General features: G+C 52.8%; 1 protein-coding gene across 1 annotated transcript in view; it reads left to right on the top strand.

The window, feature by feature from the left end:
• Positions 1 to 14,531, top strand: part of HMCN1 (hemicentin 1) — a 921,797-nt gene that overhangs the window by 365,626 nt on the left and 541,640 nt on the right. Inside the window, exon 36 of the mRNA XM_075322013.1 lies at positions 427 to 550. Coding sequence (XP_075178128.1) covers positions 427 to 550 — 124 coding nt within the window. The remainder of the gene's footprint in view (positions 1 to 426; positions 551 to 14,531) is intronic.

Raw genomic sequence — 14,531 nt, 5'->3', positions numbered from 1 at the left:
AGTGCAGTCCAACGCTTTGCATACACCCATTGACTTGAATGGGTGCACACTGTCTGATATATACTATCAATCACAGCATACAGCAATTTTCTTTTCATGTCATGTTGGCATGAGAAAAAAAAAGCACTGATGGGTATTGCCCCATAGGATAACATTGGAGCGAGAGCTATTCGATAAAGCATTGGATAGCCCTCATCCGTATTATACACCAGTGTGAGCGAATCCTAAGTAGTAGTAAAATCACATTAAATGTAGATGGAAATACATTTTTATCTCGCAGTAGTACCCTTTAAAAGAAATAAAGTGAATAGTACCTGAAAAAAACAACTGATTTGATGATGTTGTATTAGCACGTCCTAGTCCCACCATAAATAATACATAACCAGATAGACCTAAGATAACATATGGCTTTTATATTTTTAAAAGGTGGAGTCTTTTGGACGCATTTTACATTTCAAAAGCACTTTATTAGAAGATGATGGAAAATACACGTGTGTAGCAACAAATGCTGCTGGAGAAGTGGAGCAAAGCATTGTGTTAAATGTTTATGGTAAGTAATGTCATGTCATGTAGTTTATATTAAAATAAATGTACGGCTCCCCTTTACACAGTATGAGGCTCCCTCACCTCCCCTGTGCACAGTATGATAGGCCCACACTACCCCATACTCAGTATGATGGGCCCACATCTCCCATATACACAGTATAAATGTCCCACACCTCCCCTATATACAGTATAATGGTCCTGAAGCTCTCCTATACACAGTATAATGGCCCCACAGCTCCTCTTATCACAGTATGATGGGCCCACACCTTCCATATACACAATATGATAAGGCCTCAACTCCCCTATACAAGATATCGCTCATGGTTGCTTCATCCCACTGCTATGTGGAGTGGATAAGATGGGGTACTGCCAAACGTCACCTCCTTCTTGGATAACATCAGACACACATCTTGGTTAATGTAATGTAATTGCCTGGTAAAGCTGATTGCCTACAGCAATGGTATGATCGTGAAACAATCCAGCAATCGTTCAGTTGCTACATGGAATCACTCTACAATGCAGATTGCAACAACCACATAGATGGTGGTAGATCTGGACAGACATTGGTTCCCATATAAGTCTATGGGGACCAGAATCCAGCGATTAAAAATGGTTGTAGAAGAGGTAGGAGGATAGGAACAAGTGGGATACATTTACCGAGTCTCCGGCGTGGCTGTAACTGCTTCCTGGCCGCTCATTCACTTCTGTGGTTGCTCTTTACCTTTATTGCATATGCAATGCTTTCCCCACCCACCGGCATCTGTGATTGGTTGCAGTCAGATGCGCCCCACCCTGAGTGTCAGCATGTCAGCTGACTGCTTCCAATCACAGACGCTATGTGCGTCTATCGTGGTATAAAAATAGATATATACATTTGGTGTAGAGTCCCCCATATTATGATACCTAGCACCAATAAAGCCTACAGCTACAGGTTGCAGCCCCCAGCCGTGCGCTTATCTTGGCTGTGCATCAAAGTAAGAGGAAGCATATGCGTCTTTTTTCCATTTTAATTTTTTTAAATAAATAATTTAAAAAATAGCGGCGTCCCTTCCTAGCTAGACACACTGTACTGGGTGTTCTGAGGAAGTGCAACACAAACTCCACTAGATGGCAGCAGAGTGGAGAAAGAGCAGAAATAACCTGCACAGGAGTAGTACAGTGAAGTCACCACAAGGTGGCAATAAAATAGTCAAACAAGCCGGGACGGATACTAAAGGTCAAACAAAGTACAGAGGAGCAATCAAACACGTAATCAGAAAGAAGTCACGGGGTCAAGAGCCAGTCAGTAATGGAGATGTCAGAGGGGAGAGACAGAATCAGGTCGGGGCCGGAGCATAAGTCGATACCAGGAAGTCAAGGTACACAAGGAGATATGGTAGGAGGGATGGGCTGGGAGTAAGTAAACAAGCACAGGGGATCAGAGGAATGCGGTAGGACAGATCAGGAACTCACCAGAGCCAGCTACACATGCCGAAGTCATAGACTATAACTGGCACTACTTCAAGGGAGGAGTGGCCAGATATAGCGTCCCAGAAACAGGAACAAGGCAGAGGTATGTTAATCCTTGACATGATCAGGTCGGGGCTGGAACACTGCCAAAGCAGATACAAGCCTGGATCATGACAGACATAGGCAAACCCGCAGATGTTTGGGTTCGGCAGGTTCAGTCCAGCTGGACTTAAAAAAATGTCTGTTTCAGGACCAGACTTACAAAATGGATACAGCTGCACACTAAATGCCATCAATGTATAAGGGAACTCTAATACTGCATTACTGCTATATGAAAAAATGAGATTTTTAGTTTATGAATTGGCCAATGCATGTAAGCCCGGAAACCAAACGTCAAGGTAAATCTCAATATTCCGGGTCCCTAACTAAAATGCCACTATCTAGGTTAAAAACATCCATGTCTGGGCAGCTAGACTAAAAATCTAACTTGAAATGCCACTATCTGGACTAACCTCCATGTCTGGGCAGCTAGGACTCCTGGTATAAGGATTATGAACACAGCCTGGTTTATAGGGCGGAGTGCTCAGTCAGAAAAAAAACTCACTGCAAATATTTCAAAAGACTGACCCGCACATCCTACAAGTGTGTATAGGTACCAGCTGAAAAAACCTAGCAAATACAAAATGGATACAGCCGCACACTTAGTGGTTAGTCCAGATAGTGGCATTTCAAGTTAGATTTTTAGTCTAGCTGCCCAGACATGGATGTTTTTAACCTAGATAGTGGCATTTTAGTTAGGGACCCGGAATATTGGGATTTACCTTGCCGTTTGGTTTCCGGGCTTACATGCATTGGCCAATTCATAAACTAAAAATCTCATTTTTTCATATAGCAGTAATGCAATACCAGAGTTCCCTTATACATTGATGGCATTTAGTGTGCGGCTGTATCCATTTTGTATTTGCTAGGTTTTTTCAGCTGGCACCTATACACACTTGTAGGATGTGCGGATCAGTCTTTTGAAATATTTTCAGGACCAGACTTGATACGAACTTGAGCTCGGACACTGAACCTCATATAAGTCTACGGGAACCCAAACTTAAGTTCTATAAAATGGTTGTAGTAAGGGTTAGGAGGCTGCAAAAGAAAGTACAATTGAGATTAAAGCAGGACAATTATACTTACCGAGTTTCCACGCGGCTGACACATTGCTTCCGGGTTCGCTCATCACAGTGCCATATACATTTTTCATGCTTAAGATCACATGCCAACCTGTTACTCTTCTGCTTTTTGGTTGGTATGTGATTGTCTTTATGCGAATTGCATATAGAGGGATCATGTAACCATTGTGAAGAGTGTGAAAAGTGCCAAATCCAAATAGTACATTTTACAATATAAGGAATAAGAGTGAAATCACCTCTTAAAGGGATGCTGTCACCTCCAAAAATGATATTTACCTGCAGATGTAGTTTTTATTTCCCTATTGGGCTAAGTATATTATATATCCCCAGGAAGTTGCTAACTACCTGTCTGTTCTGCCCTGTGATGATTTGTCATAGTTCAGAGCAATCAAAGATTGCTCCTGACAGTAATGTTATGTCAACGCAGCAGTTCCTTCTCTTCCTAACTGCGAGGAGCTGACTATTAATCAGATTGATGATGCCAGTGATGTCCCGTCGTCAGAGCAGACTGTTAGGCGGACTTTGCACGTTGCGACATCGCAAGCCGATGCTAAGATGTCGCACGCGATAGTCCCCCGCCCCTGTCGCAGGTACGATATCGTGTGATAGCTGGCATAGCGAAAATTATCGCTATGCCAGCTTCACATGCACTCACCTGCCCTGCGACCGTCGCTCTGGCCGACGACCCGCCTCCTTCATAAGGGGACGGGTCGTGCGGCGTCATAGCGACGTCACACGGCAGGCGGCCAATAGCTGCGGAGGGGTGGAGATAAGCAGGATGTAAACATCCCGCCCACCTCCGTCCTTCCGCATAGCCGCCGGCGGCAGGTAAGGAGATGTTCCTCGCTCCTGCGGCTTTACACACAGCGATGTGTGCTGCTGCAGGAACGAGGAACAACATCGTACCTGTCGCGGCACCAGCATTATGGAAATGTCGGTGAATGCAACGATGATACGATAACGACGTTTTTGCGCTCGTTCATCGTATCATTTAGCATTTACACAGTACGATGTCGAAAGTGACGCCAGATATGCATCACTTTCGATTTGACCCCACTGACATTGCACATGCGATGTCGCAACGTGCAAAGCCGCCCTTAGAGTTGCAGGGCAGAAAATGCAGGTTATTAGCAAGCATTATTCTCCCTGCCATTATTTGCTTCTAGTCATAGGGCCGGTGCAAGGTGCTGTTACAGCCACTGCTCACCACCCAATGAAAGTGCTGTAATAATGTCCGATACTTTCACAGCTGCCTCTGCACAGACACATGGGCTGCACTGTGCAATAAAAATATAGCCACCTTCAATATAAATCAAACAAATCCATATAAGCAGCAAATAATTAACATACAGTGCATACCCTTGTATATAGGAAACGTGATACATATACTGTATATATAAAAAAAAAATATGTGGAAGCAGCACAGGTACAGAATACAAAGAATCATTTGCACATTTACCACTCGTTGCAGAATGGTAGAGGGAATTCCATGTTTTCAAAATGAATATGTAAAAGGCTTGGATATGGCACCAGGTACACAGATATATGTAGTGCACCATGCTGGCCTACAACCTATTGGTTGTGTGACGCCCTGGACTATCTAGGTCGTCCCAGGTAGACACAACAACACTACACCCCCCTCTTCCCAGTTAAGTAACAGCAGTCAAACTAAAAGCCTTGTCACCACCCTCCAGGTTTGATGTCCACACCAGGGGGGTGGAGCCAGGTGGTTGGCTCCACCCACCGAGGAGTTCACAGGCCTGGAGGCGGAAAAACAGAGAGTGGTAATGACAGTGAAGGAGGGAGGTTGTGTCCAGAAGCAGACCTGTGCTCAGGCCTGCCAAAGACTACTCCGGTGGCTGGGTTGGAGCCCAGTCACCATTGCCAAGGAGGCAGACGGTAGTGGCCGCCTGCAGGAGACCGGGAATACAACCGGTGGAACCGTAAGGGACCGGGACAGGGTAGTGGCCCACCGGAACCGAACCGGGGAGCCAACTGGATACCGGAGCACCAGGCAGGGTACTCAGACCCCGAACTAGGCTAGAAGCCACCACCATAGTCCAATTAACTGATTGCGGTCTGGACCTCAGGGGTTCATTCCCACCTAAGTCCCGATTGAAGGCAACAGCTCAACCATTCCGGATAAGTGCCACCGCCAAGGACCAGAGATCCGAAGGGCCAGCGTCTGCGAGCAAACGGGCTCCTACGACAGATACACGCTGGGGAGCGGACTACCGGTGCCTAGGCACAGGAGTCAAGATTCACATACAAAGGTGCAGGAGAAAGGTGGACATTACCAACCTAATCTGGGAAAAGCTGCAGCCGGCTGCGGGCCCCGTTCATCACTCCATTTGGTTTACCAGTGACTCCAGTGTCTTGTGTCAGAGTGAGTACACCAGTGCCATCAGGCATCAAGCCGCGCTGCACCGCAACCCTACACCCTGCACCCGGGCCTCGGCTCACCAGACCCCGGGACCAACATCCCCTACCCACGGAGGGGTCAACACCTAGCTGCGTCATTACATCGCTCTCGGGGGCCCCCACACCTTCACCGCAGCGGTGGTGTCTGCAATCATCACAACCCGTGGATGGCGTCACAAACTATCACCTTAAATCCAAACACCCCACATCCCCGCATGTAGCGCCAACTCCCTTGCAGAGCGACGTGACCCCCGGGTCCGTGAGTAGCCCGAGCCACAACCAGCAGTGCGAGCACGGATCCGAGCGGCTCAGCGGTCGCAGCCGAGCCCGCGGGGCGGTACAGTTGCACCCATACTATTAGATCAGGTGGGCTGCTTGGCAATATATAACAGCACCCTAGAGGAAGGACAGGCACCCCAATTCCTCCACTAAAACCAGAGGCCACGGCTGCATTAAGAAGAAGATGAGAAAATACACTAAACATCTGTTATATTTTGGCCAAAATATGCACATCGCAATCCACATTAAGGGTCTTCATTGTCTTGTGCGTCCCTACACTAGACTAAGATTAAAGGCAATTCACTGAAAAAGGACATTTAAAATCACAGAGAAAACGCCCCTACTTACTAATTCCAGAGCACAATACTAATGTACTGCAGGAGATAGGCAGGCCCTCAACATACATGCGGTGCATGTGGTGGAGAAATATTTGGAATAAGAAACCACACACACGCACACACACACACACACGTGACGCCCTGGACACCCCAGGGGTCACGGGTCACTACACCACACGCACACCCCCACACTAGACAGGTAACACCCGTCAACCACAAAGACCTGATTGCCTCCCTCAGAGTCAGACAGGCACACCAGGTGGGCGGAGTCAGGCGGAAAGACTGCTGGCCTGAGGTAGGAAAACACAAACAGTCAACAGTTGAGTGGAGTTCAGTACAGTACAGCGGAGTGGAGAGTAGAGTGAAGTGCAGTTCTGCGCAGGGCCTGGGTTGGAGCCTAGGACCCCCAAAACAGTCAGGCAGGCAGACGGCAGGGGCCGCCTGCAGGAGACCGGGAACACGACCGGTGGAACCGTAGGGACCGGGACAGGGTTGGAGCCCACTGGAACCGAACCGGGGAGCCAACAGTATACCGGAGCACCAGGACGGGTACTCAGACCCTGACTAGGCCGTAGGTCACCACCATAGTCAAATTCACTGATTGAGGTTCTGGACCTCCCGGGGTTCTTTCCCACCAAAGTCACGATTGAAGGCAACAGCCCAACCTGACCGGATAGTGGCCACCGCCTGCGGGCAAAGGAGCTCCTTTGACACACCCGCCGGGGAGCGGACCACCTGTGCTTAGGCACCGTGGTCCATTTACACTTAGGTGCAGGAGAAAGGTGGACTCTGCCAACCCATCTAGTGGACTGCAGCCGGCTGCGGGCCTTCCGTCTATGACCACATTTGGTTTACCAGTGACTCTGTGTGACTTAATCGTGAGAACAACAGTGCCATCCGGCACCGAGCAGCACCGCAGCACTGCGCCCTGCACCAGCTCCCCAGAACCGGGCCCCGGGACACACCGCCCCTACTCACGGAGTGGTTAACACCAAAGCTGCGCCCTGACACCGCTCCCGGGAGTCCCTCACCTTTACCGCAGCGGTGGTGTCCACCATCACCACAACCCGTGGGTGGCGTCACGAGCAATCACCCCAACACCCGAAATCCCCGCATCCCCCACGTGTAGCGCCAGCCTCCCTTACAGAGCGAAGTGACCCCGGATCCGTGAGAGGCTCGAGCGACCGACCGCAGAACGAGCACGGACCCTAGCTGCTTGGCGGTCGCAGCCGAGGCCGCAGGGCGGTACACACCGACCCTTCTGGAGTCACGAACAGGATCTAGTATCCAGTGTACTCACCCATAGAAGTGCGTCTTGTAGTTCCCGTCAGCGGCGTCTCGCTGAAAAATGTGAAGATCCGCCATCTTGGGCGTGAAGAGTTCCCGCTCGAGTTGTCTTCCTCGAGCAGTAAAGGCGCGAAAGTGAGACCCCGCCCCCAAAAGAAGGCAGTGCCAGAGAGAAACAATGGGGGACGGGAAGAAGATGTCTGCGCCCATCGGAGATGGCGCAGGGGCGCTAGCTGCAGGACTAGCGGCACCCGACGAGGGGAACGTTGCAGCCCTCGCCCCAGCCGGAGGAGCGGAAGTGGCCATAGGCCCGGCGGTCGCCCAGGTAATGCCGATCTCCCTGCCGTACGTGCCCGGTGCTACCTGGCTACCCCAATACGATGGGAAGCCTGACGCCTTGCAGGTGTTCCGGAAAAAGATCACCCCAATCCTGGACCTGTATGCAATGACTGGTCGGCAGTGGGCGGTGGTGGTACTCGGGCAGCTGGCCGATGCGGCCGAGCAGGAGATGGAGACCTGGACCGACACAGACCAGGCCTTGGTGGCCACCATCTTTGAAAAATTCCAGACCGCCTGAGACCCGAACCGAGGCTGAGTTGCGGATTCAGTTTTACCAGTGCCGGCAGCGGCCTGCAGACAGTATCAGAGACTATGCCCTGCGCTTGCAAACGGCCCTCCGGACCTTGAAGCGGGTGGACACCATCAGTGAGGCCGACAGCAATAAAATGTTGGTGGAGCAATTCCTACAGGGGCTGGGGTCCACTGAGGATCGCAAACAGCTACGGTTGTGGACTATGGTGCACGGCGACCCGGACTTTGCAGTACTAAAAGAGCGGGCCATCAAGGCCCTGCAGCCGCCAACCGGTAATGTTCCTGACCCGGCCCCCTGGCCAGTTGAAACCGCACCTGTCTCAGTGGCGCCCCCTCCCTTGGCGCTGCCGGCACCTGCCGCGCCCATCGGGACCCTAGAAACGCTGACCTCGCAGGTTCAATGGATGAATGAAGACCTGACCCGAGTCCTTGCTGCGCTCCAGCTCCCGACAAGAGGCAAGCCCCAGGAGAAGATTCAGCTCGCCGACAGCCCGGAGGACGTCCCGTGGATGCAGCGGCGGAGGAACCCTGAACCGCGGTATGGGCCACCCGTGTGCTACAGGTGCAACCAGTCTGGCCATTACTCCAAGCGATGTCCGTTAAACGAGCAATCCCTGAGGCCAAGGGCCAATCCTCAGGAGTAGACCCCCGTTGCCCAGCCGACTGGAGGGACCGGTTCGTAGGAGGCCGCCCCATCTTCCTTTTGGCGGTGGATGGCGTCCCGATCACGGCCCTGTTGGACACTGGATCCCAGGTAACCACTATGCCTTATTCGTTATACCTGCGATATTGGGCCGATAGCTAACTTGCCCCTCCCGATGATAGCATAACCATTATTGCGGCCAATGGACTCCCTATGACCCAAGTGGGGCTGAAGGAAGTAACCCTGACAGTGGGGCGGACCCAGCTGAAACGCCAAGGGATGATTGTGGTGCTGAATGAGTCCAGTGACCGTAACCCGAAGGTAGTCCTAGGGACCAATGTGATCGAGCACTGTATGGGTGAGGTGTTGAATTTGCTGCAACAACTGTCTGCCACTGCAGGAGGAGGGCGGCAGAGGGCCTTGCAGTGTGAGATCCGGGCCCTCCTACATCGCCAGCAGGTGAATCTGACAGGTGGAGAAATTGGTGGAGTGCGAGTGATGGATGCAGCCCCGTTGGTGATCCCGCCAAGGAGCAAGATGATGATTTGGGGCAGGGCAGCGGTAGGCCCCCAGGGATGGGATTACCCGACATTGGTAGAGCCCTCGCCCTCAGAGCACTGGCCCACGGTGATGGTGGCCTGAGGGGTGATTGACGTAAAAAAGGGGAGGGCGCCTGTAAGAGTGCTGAACTGCGGGGAGGAAGAGGTTAGGCTCCCCCGCTAAGCCACCATAGCTAAGCTGCTCACCGTTGACCCCCACATTATCCACGAGGCCACCTCCACTACACCCACACCAGACCTGAGTAGTGACACCCCAACTCCACCCTTGCAGGGGTGGTGCCAAGAGTTACATGTTGGCACTGAGTCTACCCCGGCACATCACAAAAATGGGGTATACCGGGTAGTCCAGGAAAATGGTCAGATCTTCAGCAAACACCCGCTAGATTTCGGGAGGAATAAGGGGGTCCAACACCACATCCCCACTGGCACCCATGCACTTATTAAAGAGAGGTATAGACCAATACCACCCGCACACTACCAATGCGCCAAAGACATGTTGAGGAACATGAAAGAGTCAGGGGTCATTCGGGATAGTTGTAGTCCCTGGGCAGCCCCGTTGTTGCTGGTAAAGAAGAAAGACGGCACCATGAGGATGTGCGTGGACTACCGGAAAATCAATCAGATAACACATAAGGATGCCTACCCTCTCCCCCGCATCGAAGAATCCCTGGCTGCGTTAACCCTTGAACGCATACCTGGAGCCTCGCAGGCCTGCTAGGTCATTTGTTTTCTATGGTAGATTGAATTGCTTGCGCATTCTAGGGTTAAAAACTGCTAATTATTTCTCTACTCTTGACCTTACCAGCGGATACTAGCAGGTGGCGGTTGCCCCAGAAGACCGCGAGAAGACCGCCTTTGCTACCCCCATGGGGCTCTGCAAGTTCAAAAGTATGCCGTTCGGGCTGTGCAATGCCCCGGGGACCTTCCAGCGGCTCATGGAATGCTGCTTGGGGCACCTCAACTTCGAGACTGTCCTCTTATATCTGGATGATGTGATCGTGTATTCGAAGACGTATGAAGCCCACCTGGAGCACCTGGCTGAGGTGTTTGCAGCCCTTTCCAAGTATGGGATGAAGTTGAAGCCCTCCAAATGCCACCTGCTGAAACCCAAGGTGCAGTACCTTGGGCACGTGGTAAGTGCCGAAGGGGTGGCCCCAGACCCGGAGAAGGTCACTGACATCCAGGATTGGCCACGACCGACCACGGTCAGAGAGAGGTTAGGCAGTTCCTGGGCCTGGTGGGCTGCTACCGTCATTTCATCAAGGGGTACACGAAGATGGCCGCACCCATGCAAGATCTCCCCGTGGGACAGACCAAGAATGTGAAAGTTTCCAGCCCCCTGTTCATCTGGAATGAGAGCCATGAGGAGTCCTTCCGCCAGCTGAAGTCGGCCCTGACGGGCGAAGAGATCCTTGCCTACCCGAACTACAAGCTTCCGTTCGTTCTCTATACCGACGCCAGCAATGTGGGCCTGGGGGCAGTCTTGTCCCAGGTGCAAGATGGGAAGGAGAAGGTGATCACCTATGCCAGCAGGAAACTCTGGCCGACGGAAAGGAACCTCGAAAACTACAGTTCCTTCAAGCTCGAGTTCCTGGCCCTTGTGTGGGCAATAACTGAAAGATTCAGGCACTACCTTGCCGCGGCCAAGTTCACCGCCTACATGGACAATAACCCATTGACACATTTGGACACGGCCAAGCTGGACGCCCTGGAGCAACGGTGGGTGGCTCGACTATCCAACTACGATTTTACTATCAAGTACCGTTCCGGCCGCAAGAACACCAATGCTGACGCACTGTCCTAAATGCCGCATTTGACTGATGACGGGGTGGAGAACGACGACCTTGAAGAGATTGAGCTGTTCGCATTCCACCAGCCCCGAGAGGAGAAGCTCTGCGTTGACCAACAGCAGGTGAATTTTGACCCACTGCCTGGGCAGGGGTGGCAGTAAGTTCAGGATCAGGAACCCACCGTCCAATTGGTTAAAGCCATGATTGCACAAGGCGCCCCCAGGATGGATCCCGCAGCTCCCTCGGAGGCCCATCGGTTGTGGAAGGAGAAGGACCGGCTGCACTTGTACCAAGGAAAGCTGTGCAGGGAAATGATCAATGCAAAGACTCATGAGAAGGTTCACCAATTGGTGGTCCCCCAGGCTAGTGTGCCCATGGTCCTGAAGGCCTACCACGATGGGGCAGGGCACTTCGGATGGAAGAAGCTGGAGATGCTGTTGAGAGAGCGGTTCTATTGGAGAGGAATGCGGGAGTCCGTGGAGGCCTGGTGTCGGGAGTGTGGCCCCTGCACCTTGAGGAGACGGGACGAGGCCAGCCAGAAGGCCCCCCTTCAGCTGATCGTCACTCACCAGCCATTGGAGTTGGTTGCCCTGGATCATGTCAAGCTCACGCCCAGCCGAAGCGGGTACACCTATGCCTTGACTATTGTGGACCATTACTCCAGGTTCATGGTGGTTGTCCCGGTTAAAGATCTGACAGGCCGCACAGTGGCTAAATCCTTCCAGGCCTACTTCTGCCGACCGCATGGCTACCCCGAAAGGGTGGTCACCGACCAGGGCCTGGCCTTTGAGGCCGAAGTGTTCCAGGAGTTCTGCCATTTGTATGGGTGTAAGAAGATCCGGACCACGCCGTACCATGCCCAGATTAATGGGATGTGTGAGAAAATAAACCACTTGGTCCTAAACCTCCTCAAGACTGTCCAGGTGGAAGAGAGAAACCTGTGGCCCGAGAGGCTGCCCGACCTGGTGGACATGTACAATAACATCCCCTGCAGCTCCACCATGTGCACGCCTGCGTACCTAATGAGAGCCCAGCCGGGACGCCTGCCTGTAAACCTGGAAATGGACATTGAGGTGCCAGACGCCCTCTCTCCCACTCGCCGCTGGGACACCAAACGGCAAATGCAGTACCGACAGATCCAAGAATATGTGGAGAGAAACCTGCGCCAGAGCCGAGAGAAGCAGGAGCAGCGGTTTAATTGGCGGTCCCCTGCTGCTCCCTTCCTACCCGGGAAGGCGGTGCTGAAGCGCAAGAGAAGGACGCATAAACGCGACGACCAGTAGGAAAGGACCCCATATGTTGTGCAACCCACTGGATGGGAGAATGAAAAGACGGATCTGGTTAGTCGCGACCAGGGGAAGACCACGGCTACTGTTTCCAGGGACCACCTGAAGAGATGTCTGGATCCCCAGAGGCTGGTAGATGAGACCCCGGCTCCCGTGCCGAACGTGGAGAGAAAGAAAGAAGTGATCCATACCGTAATGGGCGACTTCCAGGCAGACTGGCCCATGCAGAATGGCGTGGTGATTGTTCCCGTGTTAACGTTTCCACAACCTGTGGAAGAAAGAGAGACAGAGACGCCCGCCAGCGAGTCACCGGAACTAATGCCCAGGGATGCATCTGTACCGTGTCCCCGTAGGTCTCTACCTGCCACACCTGACACCAGGGGAGAGGGACCTGTTGTCCCCTCTGTCCCACTACCTCCCACTGACGACACGGGTCCTAGACCGTCCACACGCTCTAACCTAGGTAGGCCCCCACTTAGGTACAGGGAAACTGCTAGGGGTGCGATGTATTGATGGTGTAAATATCTGAATGAAGGAGCGCTAATCACCCAAGACTTTCACCTGATTCGCACAGTTAAAGTCCCCGTTGGGACCTACAGTGTTTGTGGTAGTCCTTGGCTATGAAGCGCCCGTCCCCGTTGGGACTTGTGCTGTCACCTTTGTCACCCTTTGTCACCTTGCCCTGTTTAACATGAGCGACTGCCATGAACAAGGCCGAGAACTAGCAGGCCAACCCAAAAACTATTGGTTCTGTAAATATTGTCCCTTCCTTCCCCCGCCATGCCCTTCCCGCACTGATAGTCTCCGGAGAGGCTGGTTGGAGGAAGGACCCGTAGCAGAGTAGGCTGGGGTCCGGTCACCACCTGGACCGGTGACCATCCTCCAGGGCAGGGGTCCCCTCGGACGTGGGGCCCCTGCAAGACTGACCGGGTTCAAGGCACCGTACCCGTTACCGCTTGGGTGGCCTGGGCCAGTTCCCGTTTTCCAGATTGGGGAAGAGGGGTGCTGCCTGTTTCTTAGTGGCAGCATCAAGGTCTAGGTTGCTTGGGTGGGGAAGCGGAAGGACATGGACCCGTCCCATTTGTTATTAAAAATGTTTTCCCGTTTGTAACGGTTCAAGTAATGTGCCTCCCGTAAGGGAAGAAATGAAAATGCTTTTGAATGTTTACATGTTTTTATCTTTTCCTGTTTACAACAAAAATAAATCAGTCTGGACGCATTAAACCAAGGGGGAATGTGAAGCCCTGGACACCCCAGGGGTCACAGGTCACTACACCACACACCCCCCACACTAGGCAGGTAACACCCGTCAACCACATAAACCTGATTGCCTCCCTCAGAGTCAGACAGGCACACCAGGTGGGCGGAGTCAGGCGGAAAGACATGCCCCTCCGAGGAGTCTGCTGGCCTGAGGCAGGAAAGCACAAACAGTTAACAGTTGAGTGGAGTTGGGTGGAGTTCAGTACAGTACAGCGTGTCTCCAGAGTGGAGAGTAGAGTGAAGTGCAGTTCTGTGCGGGGCTTGGGTTGGAACCTAGGACCCCCAAAACAGTCAGGCAGGCAGACGGCAGGGGCCGCCTGCAGGAGACCGGGAACACGACCGGTAGAACCGTAGGGACCGGGACAGGGTTGGAGCCTGCCGGAACCAAACCGGGGAGCCAACAGTATACCGGAGCACCAGGACGGGTTCTCAGACCCTGACTAGGCCGTAGGCCACCACCATAGTCAAATTCACTGATTGAGGATCTGGACTTCCCGGGGTTCTTTCCCACCAAAGTCCCGATTGAAGGCAACAGCCCAACCTGACTGGATAGTGGCCACCGCCACAGGCCAGAGATCCAAGGGCCAGCGCCTGCGGGCAAAGGAGCTCCTTCGACACACCCGCCGGGGAGCGGACCACCCGTGCTTAGGCACCGTGGTCCATTTACACTTAGGTGCAGGAGAAAGGTGGACTCTGCCAACCCGTCTAGTGGACTGCAGCTGGCTGCGGGCCTCCCGTCTATCAACCACGTTTGGTTTACCAGTGACTCTGTGTGACTTAATCGTGAGAACAACAGTGCCATCCGGCACCGCGCCGCACCACAGCACTGCACCCTGTACCAGCTCCCTGCAACCGGGCCCCGGGACACACCGCCCCTACTCACGGAGGGGTTAACACCAA

The sequence above is a fragment of the Anomaloglossus baeobatrachus genome, chromosome 8, assembly GCF_048569485.1.
Source record: "Anomaloglossus baeobatrachus isolate aAnoBae1 chromosome 8, aAnoBae1.hap1, whole genome shotgun sequence".
Classification (NCBI taxonomy): Eukaryota; Metazoa; Chordata; class Amphibia; order Anura; family Aromobatidae; genus Anomaloglossus; species Anomaloglossus baeobatrachus.
The sequence above is the reverse complement of the archived record's forward strand: the minus strand, read 5'-3'. Positions and strand labels throughout refer to the sequence as shown.